The sequence below is a fragment of the Scyliorhinus canicula genome, chromosome 4 (assembly GCF_902713615.1).
Source record: "Scyliorhinus canicula chromosome 4, sScyCan1.1, whole genome shotgun sequence".
Lineage (NCBI taxonomy): Eukaryota > Metazoa > Chordata > Chondrichthyes > Carcharhiniformes > Scyliorhinidae > Scyliorhinus > Scyliorhinus canicula.
The window spans coordinates 83,313,658-83,333,731 of record NC_052149.1 but is presented as its reverse complement, the minus strand read 5'-3'; the positions used below and the strand labels follow the sequence as shown (position 1 = coordinate 83,333,731).

Sequence of the window (20,074 nt, the reverse complement as noted above, 5' to 3'; positions counted from 1 at the left end):
AAAAGAAGTTGCAATTACAGAAAGTCTGAAATGAGACCCGACAATCCTGAAATGAACTGTAGGCAAAATCACAGGGAGGCCCAGATCACCCCGACCGCTCGTCAATGGGAGTTCCCATTGAAGGCCCCCCACGCCATTGGGAAACCCCTGATCAGATGGTTTGTGAGATGGCTGGTGAGTCCAGTGTGTATCTACAGACAGCCACATGTGGGCAGGTGGCGCTTTCAGGGTTTGTATAGATGAGTTGTTTTGAGGTTTGTGCACTCCCAATGCATCGACTTCACCTCTGTGCACTCCTGATGAAGTCTCTCGATGTTCTCAGTGTGCTCCCAAAAGAGTCTTCTCCACACCAGCCAAGGTTTGCCATGAGTTGGCGGGTTTGTTTGACCTCTTCAAGGATGCTTTCAAGAAATCCCTAAAATGTTTCTGCTACTCTCCTGGGAGTGCCGTGCCGCAACTGAGCTCGAAGTAGAGCAATCGCTTCGGGAGTCTGGTATCAGGCATTCAAATGACATGAAATAAAAGCAAAATGCTACAGTTGCTGAGGAAGTTCAGCAGATCTGGCAGCGCCCCCTGCCGAACGAAACAGAGCTAACATTCCAAGTCGTCAGCTTCCAAAGAAGAGTCAATTTGCACTCCAAATGTTAACTCTACGGCACTAGAGCGCAACGCAGCCGGTAGATCCCTGGAGAGGCCTCCCATGGGCTTCCCGACAGCCTTTACGCCTCGCAGGATATACCCAAGTCCCACAAGGCCGTCTGAATCAGAATCCCACCCAAAGCGGGTGTGAACAAATGGCACCTGCCTAAAGTTTTAAACCTACTTGGGCGAGTTTACCCAAAATCTACCGACCTCTCAAGATCTACCAGCCGGGCAGCACGGTGGCGCAGTGGGTTAGCCCTGCTGCCTCACGGCGCCAAGGTCCCAGGTTCGATCCCGGCTCTGGGTCACTGTCCGTGTGGAGTTTGCACATTCTCCCCATGTTTGCGTGGGTTTCACCCCCACAATCCAAAGATGTGCAGGGTAGGTGGATTGGCCACGCTAAATTGCCCCTTAATTGGAAAAATAGAATTGGTTACTCTAAATTTATGAAAAAAAGAAAAAAAAGATCTACCAGCCTTCCCAGTGAGGCTGCCGCTCGGCGGAAGACCCCGTCCATCGGAGGCCCCTGCATGGCCATGGATAGTGCAGGGTTACCTTGGCCCTATGCCTGGGAGGCAGGCACCTTGGCACTGCCCAGCTGGCACCTAAGCACTACCACCCTGACAGTGCAAGGATGCCAAAGTGGTACTACCAAGGGTCAGGACCCAAGGGAGGCCATGCCCATGAAAGGAGGGTGGAGGTGGGGTATGAAGGGTGGGGGTGGGGTGGGGGGGGGGGGGTGCAGGGCAGGTAAGTAGGGGCGTCTGGGAGATTGGTAGGTGACGGGTGGGGGTCCGGGAGGATGGGACCTGTAAAGGGGGTGTGGGAGGATGGGACCTGTAAAGGGGGTGTGTGGGTGCCTGAAGAGGGTGGCACATGCTCACTTGGGAGGTTTGGGGTAATGTCCATGTGTGTGAGGGGTGACATTGCCCATGGGTGGGGGGGGGGGGGGACCCACAAGCTCAATTGGGGATCAGGTCACCCTTTCAAAATGGAAAACTGATTTCTGAGTTCAGCCCTCCAGTGCTGAAAAACTTGGACTAATCCGATGAGAAGCTCCCCAGGGCCCAGAAAAGTGGTTAACTGTAGTTTGATAGTGGTGGGGTGGAAAATGCGCTGCAAAACCCACCACAAATGAACTTAATTTTTCAGATAAAGTCCCCCCCTATATTTCTCTCCACAGATGCTTCCTAATCTAAGCTACTGAGCTCTTCCAGCACATTCTGTTTGCAATTTGAAAGATATGTCCTGCCCAGCAGAGCTGGTTTTGAGTGACTAGCACCTCGAGGCTTGAAATGTTGCCTTGGGAGAGAATACTGCTGTTGGACTGCTTTCATGTCCCGACTGATTCCCGTACCAGCCTCCCCGAACAGGTGCCGGAATGTGGCGACTAGGGGCTTTTCACAGTAACTTCATTGAAGTCTACTCGTGACAATAAGCGATTTTCATTTCATTTCATTTTTTCATTGTCACCAGATTTCAAGGACCTTGGACAGCACCGCTAGTGACACTTCTCCAATGCTTGGAGGTGCCTGCTGTAGGCTGTCCAATCGCTGTGGGTGGCACGGTAGCACAGTGGTTAGCACAGTTGCTTCACAGCTCCAGGGTCCCAGGTTCGATTCTCGGCTTGGGTCACTGTCTGTGTGGAGTCTGCACGTTCTCCCCGTGTCTGCGTGGGTTTCCTCCAGGTGCTCCGGTTTCCTCCTACAGTCCAAAGATGTGCAGATTAGGTGGATTGGCCAAGCAGAAACTGCCCTTAGTTACATAGGGTTAGGGGGAAAGGGTGGAAGTGTTGGCTTAAGTGGGGTGACTCGATGGGCCAAATGGCCTCCTTCTGCACTGTAAATTCTATGATTCAATGTGTATGGGAGTGCTGGGGTCACTGCTAACCAGCGAACTATGGCCTTCATCTCAGGTTGAGACCCTAGTCCTCAAATACCAAATAGTCTTTTCCTCAATCGGCCAAAGACTGAGCTGATACATTGGAGGCAATGATTATGTTTGCCTTTGTCAAGTGACATGGAAAATGATCCACATTTTTCAGGATCTCACCAATGATGTTATTTGATGGGGAGAGGTGTATTATTGGTTAAAAGAGGACCTCCGTTTTCCAAGTGTTTTGTGAAAGGCCCATTTTCTCTTGTGCTTCGGAGAGGAGTTGACAATGACCTGGGGACCTGAGTGCACACACAAGCATCATCTGCACACTGAAGCTATATGACTGAGGATGAAGTGGGAGTTGGTTTTGTAATGAAGGATGCGTACATTGAGCAGTTTTGATTTGTTCTGTAGATTATCTCCACACCTGTGGTTAATTTTCTGGAGAGGCAGTGCAGTGAGGAAAATTAAGAGAGTTGGTACAATGACGCAGCCTTGGGTTTGACCCCAAACAAGACTGTCATTGCATCAACTCTTTTCTGATGGAGTCTCCTGCTCCCAGTGTGGTCCCCGCTAGCCTGGAGAGATCAAAAGCAGATTTAGGTAAAATGTTTGCCAAACAGCTCTGTTTGACCACAGATGTGATTTAGGCCTCCCCATGTTAATCTGTCTCCAGGCCGACAGGCCTACTGCACATTTCAACTTTTGTCTTTCATTTCAGACCAACTGCATCTGCAACTTTTATTTTACTTTTTCTTCTTTTTAATTTTCCATTTTTAAAAATTTCTTTGTGAGGCTTCTCCCTTTTTAAATTATTTAAGATACTTACACATTATTTTGTTCTTTGAGATGAACTAACCTTTTATATAATCTAAACATTTCCTATTATGCATTTTTGGAACTTTCAACTTTGTATCCGAGCTATTCATTGGCCTGAAACTAAAATAATTAAAACAGGTCATAATTTCATTTATTTATTGCTGGTTTTGGGACTGTGCTGTTTGCAACTTGGGACTGCATTTACCTACAATACAAGTGACTATATTTCAAATGCCTTCATTAACTGTGAAGCACTGTGAATGATGCTATGTAAATGCAAGTTCTTTCTTCTCTTTCATTAGTTTATTTTTGTGTGCTGTGACATATTTGGTAGCACTCTCTGAGTCAGAGTGGCAGGGTGGGTCAGTGGTTAGCACTCCCGCCTCACAGCGCCAGGGACCTGGGTTTGATTCCCACCTTGGATGACTGCCTGTGTGGAGGTTGCACATTCTCCCCGTGTCTGACAGGTGCTCCAGTTTCCTCCCACAGTCCAAAGATGTGCAGGTTAGGTGGATTAGCCTTGCTAAATTGCCCCTTAGTGTCCCAAGATGTGCAGGTTAGGTGGGGTTACAGGTATAGGGCAGGGGAGTGAGCCTAGGTAGGGTGCTCTTTCAGAAGGTCAGTGCAGACACAATGGGCTGAATGGCCACCTTCTTCACTGTAGAGATTCTATGGATTTGGGGGTCACGTCCCACACTAAAAGTGAGCACAACAGTCAGGACTGACACTCAGTACAGTCCTGAGGGAGTACTGCACTGTCCGAGATGCCGTTTTTCAGTTGAAATATTAAGCCATGGTCCAGGTAATTGCAAAATATCTCCTGCCACTATTTTGAAGAAGTGTTCAGGCCAATATTGATCCTCAATCAGCATCACAAAAAACAGATTATGTGGAGTTTGCTTTGCAACATTGCAACAATGAAGATACTTCAAAAAGAACTTCATTGACTATATGGCACTTAGAGACGCTCAGTAGTTGTGAAAGGCAACATATAAATACACATCTTTCATTTTTTTGTGATTGGATTAGTCTACATTGACTTGCTTTTCCAAACCAACCCAAATGACTGCTTATCTTTTTGTTTTCAGCAGAACATTCTTAGGATGGTCAAAATCTCTTGCTCTTTTTGCACCTCTCTGCACCGTGGACCTCCCACAAGTTTGCACTCCTCCTCCTCCTTCTTCTCAATTTCAGCCCCATTCTATTTTTTCTCCTCCTACAGTTAAACCCTTTCCACTCTAATTACATAGCACTCAAATACCCCTCCAATTTTGCTTAAATTTTGATTTTAGTTTCCTCTCCCATTTTCCCAGTGGCACTGCTAATTTTCATCCCTTCAAACATATCAATTTCATCAAGGCACCGCTCCCCTTTCACCCACTTTTACTCTGGCACTCTGTTGTCCTGTGTATAGATGCTGCAAGCTGCACTCCATGTATATGGAATTTATCCAGAACACAGGCCATTGTCTGAACACTCTGGCCTGGATTTCCTATGCAAGTTATGCCAATCACCAGACATAACGTAAGCAGGAAATTCTCGCTGTTCCTCTGCCACTTCGCTGTTCACCCTGTACAGTGGAATATATTCCCCCATCGCTTTAGTTGGCTGTATTGTGATGACCTTAAGATTACAGAAATATGTGACTCTACATAATTTGTGCCATAGCAACAGTGGACACAGGTGCTGCAATTATGTGCCTGGACCTCGCATTGCTTTCCTCGGGAACTTGTTAGGATCCCAACGATTTGCAATTTGTAAAACTATGAGGAATTGTTGTTACTGCATCACAGGAGTGATAACATTGACCAATAAATATATTTTCGTTTAAAACAAATGTTAATTTAAATGTTAATTAATCACATTAGCAACAAATAAATAGGTTTAATGTTCACAGTTACAACAATATTTAAGTAAAAGAGTGAACTTGAGCTTACTTCCTAAACCTGCCACTATATTCCAATTAAGCAACCAATACATTTCAAATACCACTTATGAATGAAGTTAACAACCAGGTTTCTACTTGCTTTTCTCTGTGTAGATCCTTTGGAGAGAGAACCTTTCAGGACCAAACTAAAACACCTTTGTTCAGCTGTAAGTTTTAGGACCAACTCACTTTTCAGACAGACCTGTCTCCTCCCAATAACTACATCTTCTGCACCCAAGGCATTATTTTATCTCTCCTTGCATTATGTCCCTTGACTTGTTTAGCCAAGAACAAACACAATATCCCTCAGAAATGATCTACACCCCAGGGGGTTCTTCAAAATGAACAATATTCTATTAGCTAGCTATCTGTAAACAAGTAAATAGTTCTCAAGATTAATTAGCAGAACACTTCACCTGCAAATCAATGATTATTTCATTTTTGTGACATCTCAATCACAGCTCAAGCAGTCATACTGTCTGATGCAATACTGTAAAATAATATGAGATATGTCCCTTTCTTGCATTCAACACAAACTGCTCCCTACTTTTCATTTCATCACCCTGAATGAATGAAACACTAAAATGGTGACCTGAAAGGGGTCCAAGGGAAGGATATAGTTGGCTGAATATGCAAATGAGCTGCAGAACCCAGAAAACCTGTGAGCAGCACAGCAGTAAACCATTAGTATTTATAGAATATGAGTTGACTTCCCGATTTAGGACACCATATGAATTCCTTCCAGTATTCTAGTATTAGAATAAAAGCAATATGTTCTTAAAGCTTAATCATTCAACTACATCAATTTGTCTTCATTATCTATTAGGAGGACGTGTGTTACAGATTCCCAGAGCGCAAATAGAGGATGCTGGGAGGTATACGTGTGTGGCTATGAATGAGGCAGGGGAAGATTCAATTCACTATGAACTGAGAGTTATGAGTAAGTATCATGAGTTTCGGGGCAGAATAATGCTCAAGTTTATGAATTATATTAATTTTTTTTAAAAGCTGAATCAATCTCCTTTTATCCTGCACCCTTGGTCACAATTATCAACCCCAATTAAATGGCTGAGCAAACTGTAATTTGCAATGAAATAAATAAAATAACAACTGACCACAAGAATCCTGCTCCTTTACTCGTATTAGAAATTGGAACTGTTTAACTAGAAGTTGGTTCACTCTGCCCAATCTCAGATTATGATGTCAACTGAACCCAGGAACTCAGTGCAACTCATTTATTATATAAAGCAGGCCAAACGGATGATTTTCCATTGCTGTAGTTTGTTAATGTTGCTGACATGAAGTTGAGAAAGATATTGTTAAGTAATTTCTGACATCACTGTGCTTTACCATCTAGCTCCTCCTACTATTAAAGGGGCTGATACTGATTTACCAGAAGAAGTAATCGTGTTGATAAACAAGACTATTATGTTGGACTGTATGGTGAACGGAACTCCCACTCCCAAAATCTCCTGGCTTAAGGACGGACAACCATTGAAAGCAGACGATACCCACAAACTCCTGTCCAATGGACGAACTCTTCAGGTTTGGACCCCTGCTATGAACGATTTAATTTAATGGGACATTGTTAAGATGGTTCATTTAATTATCAACAATCCATCTAACATTTCTTCTATCTCATTATTTTCACCGAGTTTTAAATACATTCCTAAAACAGGCTATTGAAGAGGTTGCAGAAGGCACATGAGGTACTTTTAACATGTCCAGTAGCTTGGCCTGTTGTTAGCGATTGGAAAATGGCATGTCTCACCAAATGAAAACATATAGTGCACATACAAAACTGCTCAAAATTATAATCTACTAATGATCCTGAAATTACTTTTCTCTGCTTGAAATTAATGAAGGGATACTTAATTTTATACCATAATTTTGCCAATTGTATTACTTGAAGCCAAGCAGATTAAAGCTGTAAACAGGAGACATTCGATGATGTGTCAGTAAAATGGTGTACAAAGTATATTTATAAAGGAGTACAGCAACTATATGTGAGTTATTTTACAAATAACGAAAACAATTAAAGTTTCAGAAAACTGGACATGACCCTTCCTCAAAGGCTCAACGGATGAGTGCACTTTCTTGTGAGGAATGGAGTTGTGTAGGCCCTGTACAGCCTGCCAACTTGGCCTTGTTCCAGCTGGAATAGCAGTAGTGTTCTGTAATTGGCCTGTGTCTCCCTGGTCTAGCGAGGAAAAATAAGCTAAGTTTTTAGTCAGTAATGCCTGTTGGCAAGAGAGTGGATATCATGGCATCACTAGACCTGGCTACAGTGTGCTTAAAATCAATAAGTTCACTGTCTATAGTGCACTGGAAGCATACCTTAGCACCTTCCCAACTGGCAGAGAAGAAGTGAAGAAGAAAAATATTGGACAGGGTATAAAATGTCAAATTACAATTTAAATTGACTGGGCATTCCCAAGTCATTGTAAATGTTATTAAGGTTTTGTTCTTACTTCCACTAACAGGTCCGCAATGCTCACGTGTCAGATACAGGCAGATATGTTTGTGTTGCAGAAAATGTAGCTGGAAACACAGAAAAATATTTCAACTTGAATGTGCATGGTGAGTGACATTGTTATCACAGCAGTTTCATGTGATGCATTGGCAAAATCAGAAACCCCAAAAAATCTACTCTGAAGATATTCTACATTACCAGTAATAGAATGAAAACCATACAAATAACAAAATCAGGAAATAGTAAATTAGCCCCTGTTACATTCTGACCTGATCTGTATTGCTGTCATAGAGAAATTGCATTTTCAAAAGAAAGTTTAAAAATGAAAATTAATGTTGTATTTCGCAGTGCCTCCCAGTATCGTGGGCATCAACCCAGAGAACATGACTGTTGTTATAAGCAACTTCATCTCTTTGACATGTGAGGCCTCAGCATTTCCACCACCCAGCCTCAGCTGGCTGAAGGACGGGATACCTCTGCAGTCCAACACCAACATTCTTATTTTGCCGGGTAAGAAATTGGATCATTTGTTTTGCAGTTTTCTTTGGAATCTTCACTTGACTGACAACTTGATTGGTCTTGATGGCTGAGATATTAGCGCAGTCCACTCCCCACTGTTTGTAGTATCTGCCACTCACGGTACTATGAATTCATCCAAATTAGGCTCACATTACCATGGTCAGTACCCAGAGTCTTTAGCTGAATTCTCTATTGCTGGTGAGTGTGGGAATGAGTGTCACATATTAATTCATGTCACCTCTGGGACAGTTTGAAATTTTCAAAGGGCTTGCAGGTGGGAAAGGAACAACACACGCCCATCACCAGTTAGGAGCTTGTTATGGCTCCTGTCCAAAACCCACCTGCAAACTCGTCAGATAAATACAAAACGCCACAGCGGTGGCAGACCCCAACATGGCTCCCACCTGCCTTTGTCACTGGAATCAGGCAGCTAGATCCTGTCTCTTATTGAGGCTCACAACACTTCTAATTAGGCAACGAGCTTGCCTCCTTCAGTAGTGATGCAGTTCAGATGTAGGCTCAGGACTCGGAATTCATCTGGATATCTGGTTCCTGTCCCTGCTATAAAAATCCACACTTTGATGTTTGCATGTCATCTCATTATTCAAGGGAAACTCAGCCCTACTTGAAAATGATTAAGCACAAACATTTATTTTCAGAGATCGAGTCTATGTTTTCAGAATGGAAGTTGGGAGTTCACATATTTGAAAGGTTAATAAACTTAGGATGGAGTCCGTCTGTATATCATTGTTCATATGTAATGTTTTTGATGGAAATGAATACTTGTGGGTCCAATGCCACTCCAATCCCAGCTCTTTTTCCTTTTTGTTCCTGACCCTGCCCTAATTTACTCATGAACACTATTGGTTGCCTAAGGTGTGCCATACAATGTGTGGCGTATCCACGTTGTACATTTAATAATAATAGTCGCTTATTGTCACAAGTAGTCTTCAATGAAGTTGCTGTGAAAAGCCCCTAGTCGCCACATTCCGGCGCCTCTTCGGCGACGCCTGTACGGGAACCAAATGGGAGGAGGGCTGTCATTGGATAAAAGCAAATTACTGCGAATGCTGGAATCTGAAACCAAAGAGAAAATGCTGGAAAATCTCAGCAGGTCTGGCAGCATCTGTAGAGAGAAAAAAGAGCTAACATTTTGAGTCCAGGTGACAAATGGTTAGACCAAGGGTCATCAAATGGAAGCCTAGCTGCATGAAGATAAACTATTGTATGCCCCTTTTGTTCAGAAGCAATCAAAGCAAAACCACAGAAAAGCTATATTATTCTCCAAAATAAAGATTGTTCGATGGTAATTACCTTGAGGGAGATAGGGAGAAAAAAGCAAGGGAGCGACATGGTGGCACAGTGGTTAGCAGTGCTGCCTCACACCACTAGGGACCTGGGTTCAATTCCGGCCTTGGCTGACTCTCTGTGTGGAGTTTGCACATTCTTCCTGTGCCTGAGTGGATTTCCTCCGGGTGCTCCAGTTTCTTCCCACCGTCCAAAGACGTGCGGGTTAGTGGATTGGCCATAATAAATTGCCCCTTAGTGTCCAGGGATGTATAGATGTGTAGGTTAGTTTTGGGGTTACGGGGATAGGGTGAGGTGAATTGGGGGGGGGGTGGACCTGGGTGGAGTGCTCTTTCAGATGGTCAGTGCAGAGTCGATAGGCCGTATGGCATCCTGCACTGTAGGGATTGGATGATTCGATGATTCTGTAATTCTTTGATTCATTAGCACAGAAAAAGATGCGGAACAAAACTACAAACAAAAGGAAAAGTTCCTGTGAAGGTTACAGTCAAATTTGTGTCAGTTCTCGGAAATTGTGGGCTGGATTCTATGGGCCGTCACAGTCCCTGCGCTCCCACCACCCTTCCCCCAGCCAAAATATCAGAGGGGAGACCGCCCACAGGAACAACAGTTGTTCCATTGTCATTTAATAGCCAATGGATGACCGGCAGCTCGGTAGTCCATTGCTGGGACTACAGAATGTTCTCAGTGAAGAGCATCGCGAGAGCCAGACACCAAGCTGAGATGTGGAAACTTAGCCGGAGTCAGCCTGGCAGGATTGCCTGGGGAAGGGTGAAGTGGGTTGCTAGAGTTGTGGGTAACCATTCTGAGAGACAGGATAAACTGTCACTTAGGCACAGATTGATCAGGGAACGTCAGCATGGTTTTGTTTGTGGAAGAATCGTGTCTTACTAACTGAATATAATTTTTTGAGGAAGTAATGAGAAGGATTGATGAGGGTAGTGAAGTGGATATTGTCTACATGGATTTCAGCAAGGCATTTGACAAGGTACCATATGGCAGACTAGTCAGAAAAGTAAGATCTCATGGGATGCAGGGGAAGATTCCAGTTCTCTTTCTGCATTTAGTGGTGCACTAAGGCAGAGACTTTCATCCATTTCCATGGCTAGTAATTCCCGGAACAGATCGCAGGTTTGTCGCCAGGGGCCTATAGCTTGTGGGGCACCACTCCACATCAAGCATGTCTGTCCAAGAGTCTCTCCTCTTACCGCAAGCCATTGGTGCGTTGGAAGGATTTGCAGGTTGACACACACAACCTGCGTGACTATGTTATGAACGCACATTCTTTGGCCATCAAGCCCTGAGGGTGAGACCCAAATCTGGAGCTTCAGGCCCAGAGATAGGGATGCGATCCACTGTGCTGCAAGACTGCAAGGTGGCAGGTTGGATCCAAAATTGGCTCAGCGACCGGAAACAAAGGATAATGGTTGATGGATGTTTTTACAAATGGAAAACATTTTCCGATGGTATTCCTCAGGCCTTGGGTTCTTTGCTATTTATTGTATATATCAATGATTTAGACTTTAAGGTGGGTGACATGGTTGGGAAATTTACAGATGACATAAAAATTGGCCGTGTAGTTGATAGTGAAGACCTTTTCATCAAAAGGGTGGTGTCTGGAATTCACGACCTAAATGGTGGTTGAGGCTGAAAATCCCAACTCTTTTAAAAGGTACCTGGTGCTGAGTCTGTAGCCTGTAAGGCTATGGACCAAGTGCTGGGAAATGGAATTAAAATAAGTGGCTAGTTTATTTTTTCTCTTTTTGGGCACTGCAGACACAATGGACTGAATGGTCTCTTCCTGCACCATTACCGTTCTATGATTCTACGAGTTGAGGTTGAGTGTCCAGCAGGGAAGGGTAAAGTGGGAAGTGTGATATTGGCGGGGGTGTCTCTAATGGGCACGGGGAGCTATCAAAGGATGCTCCCTCAACTTGCTCAACCTCTGTCTGCATACCTAAAGCTGCTGGACTACCCACTTGGCATAGGCCTCCTCCTCCCATGGGTAAAGTAGCAATGAGGTAGGATGGGGCCCTTAATTGGTCATCAATTGGTGACTTAAGAGCCTCAATAACCACAAGGGCAGATGGACCACCCAATGCCTCCACTGCACCCCCCCCCCCTCCCCCACCATACAATTTGAGTTGGGTCAAGGGCAGGAGGTTAGGTGGCAGGAAGGCCAAACTCAGCCCCACCCCTGTCTTCAACCCACCAACTGAGTTTAAAATCCAGCCCTATATTACATTAGGGAGAAGAATACTGCTAAGTTTCAAACAGTTGATGTATATAGACTTTTAAATCCCTTTGATATTAACATATCCTCGTCACTGTGGCAGTTCAATTATATAGTTGCTGGGAGTTGTCTCATTCCTATAATTTGTTACAGCTGCTTTTCAATATTCAGTAGCAGAATAGTAAACCAGCTAGAAACAGAATATACCATACAATTGACGTGTATGAAAGTAATAGCAAGTTTGGAGTCCTCACAAAGGTCAAAGCCAAATCACTACTCTTCAAATCATTTGCATTTTTTTGGTCACCAACGATGATTTTAAATCTAATGTTGCTGAGAAGTTTTGTATTTATCTGATGAGTTTGCAGGTGAATTTGTCCTTCCATTAACAAGAATCCAGTGCACAAGCCCCCCCCCTCCCCACCCACGTGACCCAGTTTTTTCCACCATCCGAGTATGGTAGATCCCCACAGAATTATAGCCACCATTGCCCAGCCACACAATTCTGGCACTGTTATACACTGAAGCATGTTTTGGCTCCTGGAGATTTCACATGTCTAGAACTGGAATTTCTTTGCCCTGGATGTCGTGTTCCTTGTATTGTTCTTCAGGATGGTGAAGGTTACAGTGTTGACAAAGAACAGCAAGCAGTGTTTAACAAACAGCTAATTTATTGCTCTACATTTTATTAGATTCTAACATTTGCTAAAGAATTAGATAAGTCGACACTTGACTTCCGGGCGGCGAGCGAGGAGGTCGCAGGGAGAGGGGCTCCCGCAAGCGGCAGACAAGAAGAACAACCCCCCCCCCCCCCCCCCCCCGACAGGCCGGACGGCGGAGGAGGAGCGCCGGCAGAGGAGCCGGAGCCGGAGCCGGAGCGGAAGAGCCGGAGCGGAGGAGCCGAGGAGCCGGAGCGGGAGCGGAGGAGCCGGAGCCGAGGAGCCGGAGCGGGAGCGGAGGAGCCGGAGCCGGAGCGGCAGCGGAGCGGCGACAGGGGGGCCCAACAGCAGCAGGTCCATCCCCTCTCCCTCCCCCCCCCACGCGGGCCAGGAGCGGTGCGGCGGCGGCGGCGGCGGCCCCTCTTCTCTCTCCCCCCCCCACGCGGGCCAGGAGCGGTGCGGCGGCGGCGGCGGCCCCTCTTCTCTCCCCCCCCCCCCCCCCCACCACGCGGGCCAGGAGCGGTGCGGCGGCGGCGGCCCCTCTTCTCTTCCCCCCCCCCCCCCCACGCGGGCCAGGAGCGGTGCGGCGGCGGCGGCCCCTCTTCTCTCCCCCCCCCCCCTCCAGCCAGCAGCGGGGACCACCCCACCCCCCCCCAGCCAGCAGCGGGGACACCCCCCCCCCAGCCAGCAGCGGGGACACCCCCCCCCCCCAGCCAGCAGCGGGGACACCCCCCCCCCCAGCCAGCAGCGGGGACACCCCCCCCCCCCCAGCCAGCAGCGGGGACACCCCCCCCCCCCCCCAGCCAGCAGCGGGGACACCCCCCCCCCCCCAGCCAGCAGCGGGGACACCCCCCCCCCAGCCAGCAGCGGGGACACCCCCCCCCCCCAGCCAGCAGCGGGGACACCCCCCCCCCAACCGGCAGCGACCACCGGCCCACTCGCCCCTCCCCCCCCCCCCCAACTGCTGTGACCACCACGTGGCAAAGACAAAGGGACTCTCTCTCTCTCCTGGTTGAGGGGGGAAAGAAGACAAAAGAAAAAAGAGACTTGTATTTCTGTTCTTCCCAAAAGAAAACTGGTAAAGAGAAAAGGGGTAGGGGAAATAAATTTAAAAAAAAATAAAAATATATATATATATATATATACATATATAGATATATAATAATAAATAAAATAAAAATAGGGTGCGGAAAAGGGGGAAAAAGAAGAACAAGGAGAGAAGAAAAGATGAAGGGGAAGGGGGAGAAAAAAGTGCCAGAAGGGAGCCAAGAGAAAGGGGGCACCGGAAGTAGACTGGGCAAAGGGAAAGGCAGCTCGGGCGAACGAGTCAACACGCGAAGCGGCGGGAAGGATGCTTCGCCGCATCCAGAAGAGCTGGACGGGCGGGCAACCTCTCCCCTGGGGTTAGAGGGGGGCGTGAATTGGAAGGAAGCCTTTGCCGAGGTGGTGAGGGAGCAGCTGCAGGCAATCAAGGCAGAGGGGAAAGCAGACGCAGAGGCCGCAGCACAGGCAGCAGTGACCAGGGCCATGTCAGGGGTGCAGCAGGTTCTGACCAGATTGGAGAAGAAAGTGGATGCCCAAGGGAAGATACTGGAAGCCCAAGGGAAGATACTGGAAGCCCAGGGGGCAACCATTAAAGAGCTGGAGAAGGCAGCGACTGACGCGAGCGACCGGGTCATATCCCTGGAGAGGGGAATGGTGAAACTGAGTGCAACACAGGGGAGCCTGAAGGGCAGGGTAGACGACCAGGAGATCAGCTCGAGAAGGCAAAATATTAAGATAGTGGGCCTGCCAGAGGGGATAGAGGGTAGAAATCCCACAACATTCGTGGCTGCGATGCTGGGCTCCTTAGTGGGGCGGGAAACTTTTCCCACCCCACCGGAAATGGACAGAGCTCATCGGTCACTGCGCCCGAAGCCCAAGGAAGGGGAAAAACCGAGAGCAGTTATAGCCAGACTGCACCGGTACCGGGATAGGGAGACAATCCTGCGCTGGGCCAAGGAGAATAGAGCCTGCAATTGGGACGGGCACGCCATCCGAATCTACGAGGATTTTGGAGCGGACATAGCTAAGAGACGGGCGGAGTTCAACAGAGCGAAAGCAGCTCTCTATAAGAACAAAGTACGTTTTGGTATGCTGTACCCAGCAAAACTCTGGGTCACATACCAACACAAGGAATATTTCTTTACAGCCCCTGCCGAGGCGAATAGATTCGTCGAGGAGCACGCGCTGGAAAAACGCCATGGGAAGTAGGGACGAGGGGCCCATGGCAAGGAGATACGTCATGCCGACGGGGGGGTGGGGAGGGGCGAGGCAAAGCCAGCCCCCTCCCCCCTGGCAGGAACACCCAGAACGGAAAACAACCCAATGCCCAAGGGCCCGCTCCAGGTGGGAGGCCAGGCCCCGGCACGAGGGAACGGGAGTACTGGAGAGGGGAGAGGGGAAGCGGGACAGCAACCTCCGAGAGGGGAGCCACCGTGCTAGCAGGAAAGCTAGCGAAGGGGGCGCGCAACAGAGCAGGGTCGCAGCGCACCCCCAACAGGGGGTAAGGCGCCAGGCAGGGGAGGGGGGGGATCACCCATCAAAGGTGGGAAAGCAAATGGGGACAGGAATGGGGGAGAGAGGGGCAATGGAGGGGTACACAGGGGTATCCCCGAAAGGGATAGAGCGGGGGGGGGGGGCACTCGGGGGGCGAGAGACCAGGGAGGGGAAACGCAGGGACGAAGGGACAAAAGAGGCCAGTAAGGGAATAGGGCCACAAAGTGCCACAGACAAGGGCTCGAAACAGGGAACTGCTGCAAGCACCCACCCAGTACGGTCTGTGGGTGAAGGGGCCCCCCGGAGTGCAGGGGACTACCCGCGTGGCGGACACAAAGTGGACGGCCATGGCGGGTGTCCCCGGGACAAGGGGGAACCCCGGAGCGCAGGGACCCGACCGCATGGGGAGAGCAGTGATAGTGGACATCCTGGACGGCCCCCTAACAAAGGGAAACCCCAGAGGGCAGGGGCGCGTCCACCGGACAAATATGGTTAACCCCACAGGAGCAAGGGGGCAGAAGCCCCCCACCAGAATAGTCACCTGGAACGTAAGGGGACTTAACGGCCCAGTGAAGAGATCTAGAGTCCTCACCCACCTTAGAAACATGAGGGCCGACATAGTCTTCCTCCAAGAGACGCACTTGAGGGAGCAGGACCAACTGCGGGTAAGAAAGGGCTGGGTGGGACAAACCTATCATTCCTGCTATGGGGCAAGGGCCAGGGGGGGTGGCGATCCTGATTGGCAAGAGGACAATGTTTAGGGCGACAAAGACGGTTACGGACCCAGGGGGACGGTATGTCATGGTCAGCGGGGCCCTGGATGGGGCGCCGGTAGTTCTAGTTAACGTGTACGCGCCCAACTGGGACGACACGAGCTTCATCCAAAAGACCATGGCAGAAATCCCGGACATAGCGACGCACCGACTAATCATGGGGGGGGACTTCAACTGTGTACAGGACCCAACGACGGACAGATCAAACCCCAGAACGGGGAAAACCTCAAACATGGCAAGGGAACTCAGCCACTATATGGAGCAGATGGGAGCAGTAGACCCCTGGAGATTCGCCCACCCGGGGGAGAAAGAATTCTCTTTCTTCTCCCCAGTACACAACGTGTACACCAGAATTGACTTCTTTGTGGTGGGGAAAACGGTGCTTCCAGAGATAGACAAGGTGGAATACTCCGCAATTGTGATATCAGACCACGCTCCACACTACATGGATGTGCGGCTAGAGACGGGAAGGGCCCAGCGCCCCAAATGGAGGTTGGACGGTGCCTTACTAGCTGACAAGGCCTTCAGCGAAAGGATAGCGCAGGCCATAGCGGAGTACACTGAGATCAACCAAAACGGGGAGGTCTCACCCTCCACGTTCTGGGAAGCGCTTAAGGCAGTACTAAGAGGGGAAATCATAGCCTACAAAGCGCAAAGAGATAGGGAGGAAAGGGTGGCTAGGCAGAAGCTGGTCGACTCCATACTGGAGGTAGACCATAAATACTCCGAGGCCCCGACTGTAGAACTCCTGGAGGAGAGAAAAGAATTACAAAGGAACTTTGACCTGCTCTCCACCAGGAAAGCAGTACACCAACTCCGCCAGGCACGCGGGGCCCTATACGAACACGGAGACAAAGCCAGCCGCCTGTTGGCCCACCAGCTGAGAAAGCAGGCAGCCAGCAGAGAAATTGCGCAAATCAGAGATACCAGAGGCACGTTGGAAACAGAACCAGAGAGGATTAACAAAACCTTCAAGGCCTTCTACCAAGAGCTGTACACCTCAGAGCCCCCAACGGGGAAGGCGGGGATGAACCGGTTTCTTGACGGACTGAACATACCAGTTGTGGGAGAGGGCAGAAAACGGGATCTGGAAGCACCACTAGCACTGGGAGAGATCATGGAGAGCATTAGCTCCATGCAGGCGGGGAAGGCGCCGGGACCGGACGGATTCCCGGCGGACTTCTACAAAAAATTTGCGACAGCGCTGGCCCCGCACCTGCGGGAGATGTTCACAGACTCGCTAGCTAGGGGCACGTTGCCACCCACGTTAGCACAGGCCTCAATCTCGCTGATACCTAAGAAAGACAAAGACCCAACGGAATGTGGGTCATACAGACCCATATCTCTGCTGAATGCAGACGCCAAAATACTGGCCAAAATCCTAGCCAAAAGGCTAGAAGACTGTGTACCTGAGGTGGTCACAGAGGACCAGACGGGCTTTGTCAAAGGTAGACAGCTGACCGTGAACATCAGGCGCCTGCTGAACGTGATAATGACCCCCTCCGGGGAGAGAACACAAGAGGTGATCGTCTCCCTGGACGCAGAAAAGGCCTTCGACAGAGTCGAGTGGAAATACCTCATAGAGGTACTGGAGCGGTTCGGGCTTGGAACAGGGTTCACCGCTTGGGTAAAGCTCCTGTACAACGCTCCCATGGCGAGTGTACAGACCAACAATACCAACTCCCAATACTTCCAGCTGCACAGGGGCACCAGACAAGGATGCCCACTGTCCCCGCTGCTGTTCGCACTAGCAATTGAACCGCTAGCAATCGCGCTCAGGGCAGCAAAAAATTGGAGGGGGATCCGAAGGGGAGGTAGAGAGCACAGAGTCTCACTCTATGCGGATGATCTGCTCCTCTATATCTCGGACCCACAAAGCAGCATGGACGGAATCATCGCGCTCCTGAAAGAGTTTGGAACCTTCTCGGGCTACAAACTCAACATGAGCAAAAGTGAGATCTTCCCATTACACCCGCAAGGGGGGGGGGGGGGGCAGCACTAAAGGGGCTGCCGTTCAAACAAGCCCGACATAAATTCCGCTACCTGGGGATCCAAATAGCCCATGACTGGAAAGGGATCCACAAATGGAACCTCACCAGCCTGACGGAGGAAGTTAAAAAGGACCTGCAAAGATGGAACACACTCCCGCTCTCCCTCGCGGGGAGGGTCCAGACGATCAAAATGAACGTACTGCCCAGGTTCCTCTTCCTGTTTAGATCCATTCCGATCTACATCCCCAAGGCCTTTTTCAAAGCGCTGGACAAACTCATCATGGCGTTCGTATGGGGGGGTAAAAATGCTAGGATCCCAAAGAAGGTCACACAAAAAACAAAATCCAGGGGGGGGCTAGCCCTCCCGAATCTACAATTCTACCACTGGGCGGCAACAGCCGAGCGAGTAAGGGGATGGATCCAGGAGCCAGAAGCTGAGTGGGTGCGTGCGGAGGAGGCCTCCTGCATGGGAACCTCCCTCCGGGCCCTCGCCACGGCAGCACTCCCATCCCCACCCAAAAAACACTCCAGCAGCCCAGTGGTGACAGCCACCCTCCAATCCTGGAACCAACTGCGGCAGCAACTTGGCCTGACCAAAATGTCGAACAGGGCTCCCATCTGCAACAACCATAGGTTCAAACCAGCACTGACCGACGCCACCTTCAAAAGGTGGAGGCAGGATGGGGGAACATTGACAGTCAGGGACCTATACACGGACGACAGGATCGCAACACTGGACGAACTGACAGAGAAATTTCAGCTAGCTGGGGGGAACGAGCTACGGTACCTGCAGCTCAAAAACTTCCTACGAAAGGAGACAAGGACGTACCCACAACCGCCACGACAGACACTACTGGAAGACCTACTGGACGCAAGTATCCTAGAGAAAGGGAACTGTAGTGACATGTATGACCGACTGGTAGATAGGGACGACACCGTACTGGACGCAACAAGGAGGAAATGGGAGGACGACCTGGGGATGGAGATAGGGTGGGGACTCTGGAGCGAAGCACTGCATAGGGTCAACTCCACCTCCACGTGCGCAAGGCTCAGCCTGACGCAACTAAAAGTGGTACATAGAGCCCACCTAACAAGAACCCGTATGAGTAGGTTCTTCCCGGAGGTGGAAGACAGATGTGAGCGGTGCCAAAGAGGCCCGGCCAACCACGCCCACATGTTCTGGTCTTGCCCCAGACTTGTGGAGTACTGGACAGCCTTCTTCGAGGCTATGTCCAAAGTGGTGGGGGTGAGGGTGGAGCCATGCCCGATAGTGGCGGTCTTCGGGGTTTCAGACCAGCCAGATCTATTCCTGGGGAGGAGGGCGGACGCCCTTGCCTTTGCCTCCCTGATCGCCCGCCGTAGAATCCTGTTTGGCTGGCGGTCAGCAGCACCGCCCAGAGCTGCGGACTGGCTGTCCGACCTCTCGGAATCTCTCCAAATGGAGAAAATCAAATTTGCCATCCGAGGGTCGGACGACGGCTTCCACAGAACGTGGGAGCCATTCATGCAACTGTTCCGGGACCTATTTGTGGCCAATGTACAAGAGGAAGAATAGTCGGGGGAAGGTAGCGGGAGGGGGGGGGCTACAGGTTCGTTACGGGGGTTCGATGGCTAGCTAAGGCCCAAAACCAAGCTAAATAAACATGTTGGGGGGGGGGGGGGGGCGCAGTTACTACTACGAAGATGCTTACCTGTAAATATGTATGTTAATTTTTGCGTGTTTGTTTTTGTTTGTTTTTTTTTTGTTTCTCTCTCCTAACAATTTGTAATTTGTTCAATATAAAATACGAAAACTGAATAAAAACATTTATAAAAAAAAAAGAATTAGATAAGTCAATAATACACGACACTATCAGATAAACTATCTTACATCTACTCAGTATGGCTCCCTTTCTCTCTCTCTCTCACTCTCCCAGAAGTCAAGGAGGCATGTGGGGCGCGATTCTCCGCCCTCCACGCCGGGTGGGAGAATAGCAGGAGGGCCTCCCAACATTTTTCACGCCGTCCCGCTATTCTCCCCCCCCCCCCCCCACACCCGACCCACACAACGAATCGCCGCTCGTTGTTTTTTACGGCGAGCGGCGATTCTCCGAGGCAGATGAGCCGAGTGATGAGTTGCCGTTGTCCGACCTGCGCATGCGCGGCTGACGTCATTGGCCGTGTCAGCCGGCGTGACGCTTGGCGTGTGGCCTTGACGACCGTCGTCAAGGCCGTGACGCACGGGGCCGCGCTCCTAACCCCGCCCGGGGGGAGAATCGGCCCCGGAAGTGGGCGTGAAGGCTGCCGTGGGTCACGGCCTGTCCCAAGGCAGCCT

General features: G+C 49.5%; 1 protein-coding gene across 2 annotated transcripts in view; it reads left to right on the top strand.

Moving 5' to 3' along the window:
• Positions 1 to 20,074, top strand: part of hmcn1 (hemicentin 1) — a 677,622-nt gene that overhangs the window by 473,582 nt on the left and 183,966 nt on the right. For both annotated transcript variants that reach the window (XM_038794621.1, XM_038794624.1), the window contains exons 55-58: positions 6,093 to 6,206; positions 6,624 to 6,811; positions 7,750 to 7,846; positions 8,088 to 8,249. In XM_038794621.1, the coding sequence (XP_038650549.1) occupies positions 6,093 to 6,206; positions 6,624 to 6,811; positions 7,750 to 7,846; positions 8,088 to 8,249 (561 nt within the window). The remainder of the gene's footprint in view (positions 1 to 6,092; positions 6,207 to 6,623; positions 6,812 to 7,749; positions 7,847 to 8,087; positions 8,250 to 20,074) is intronic.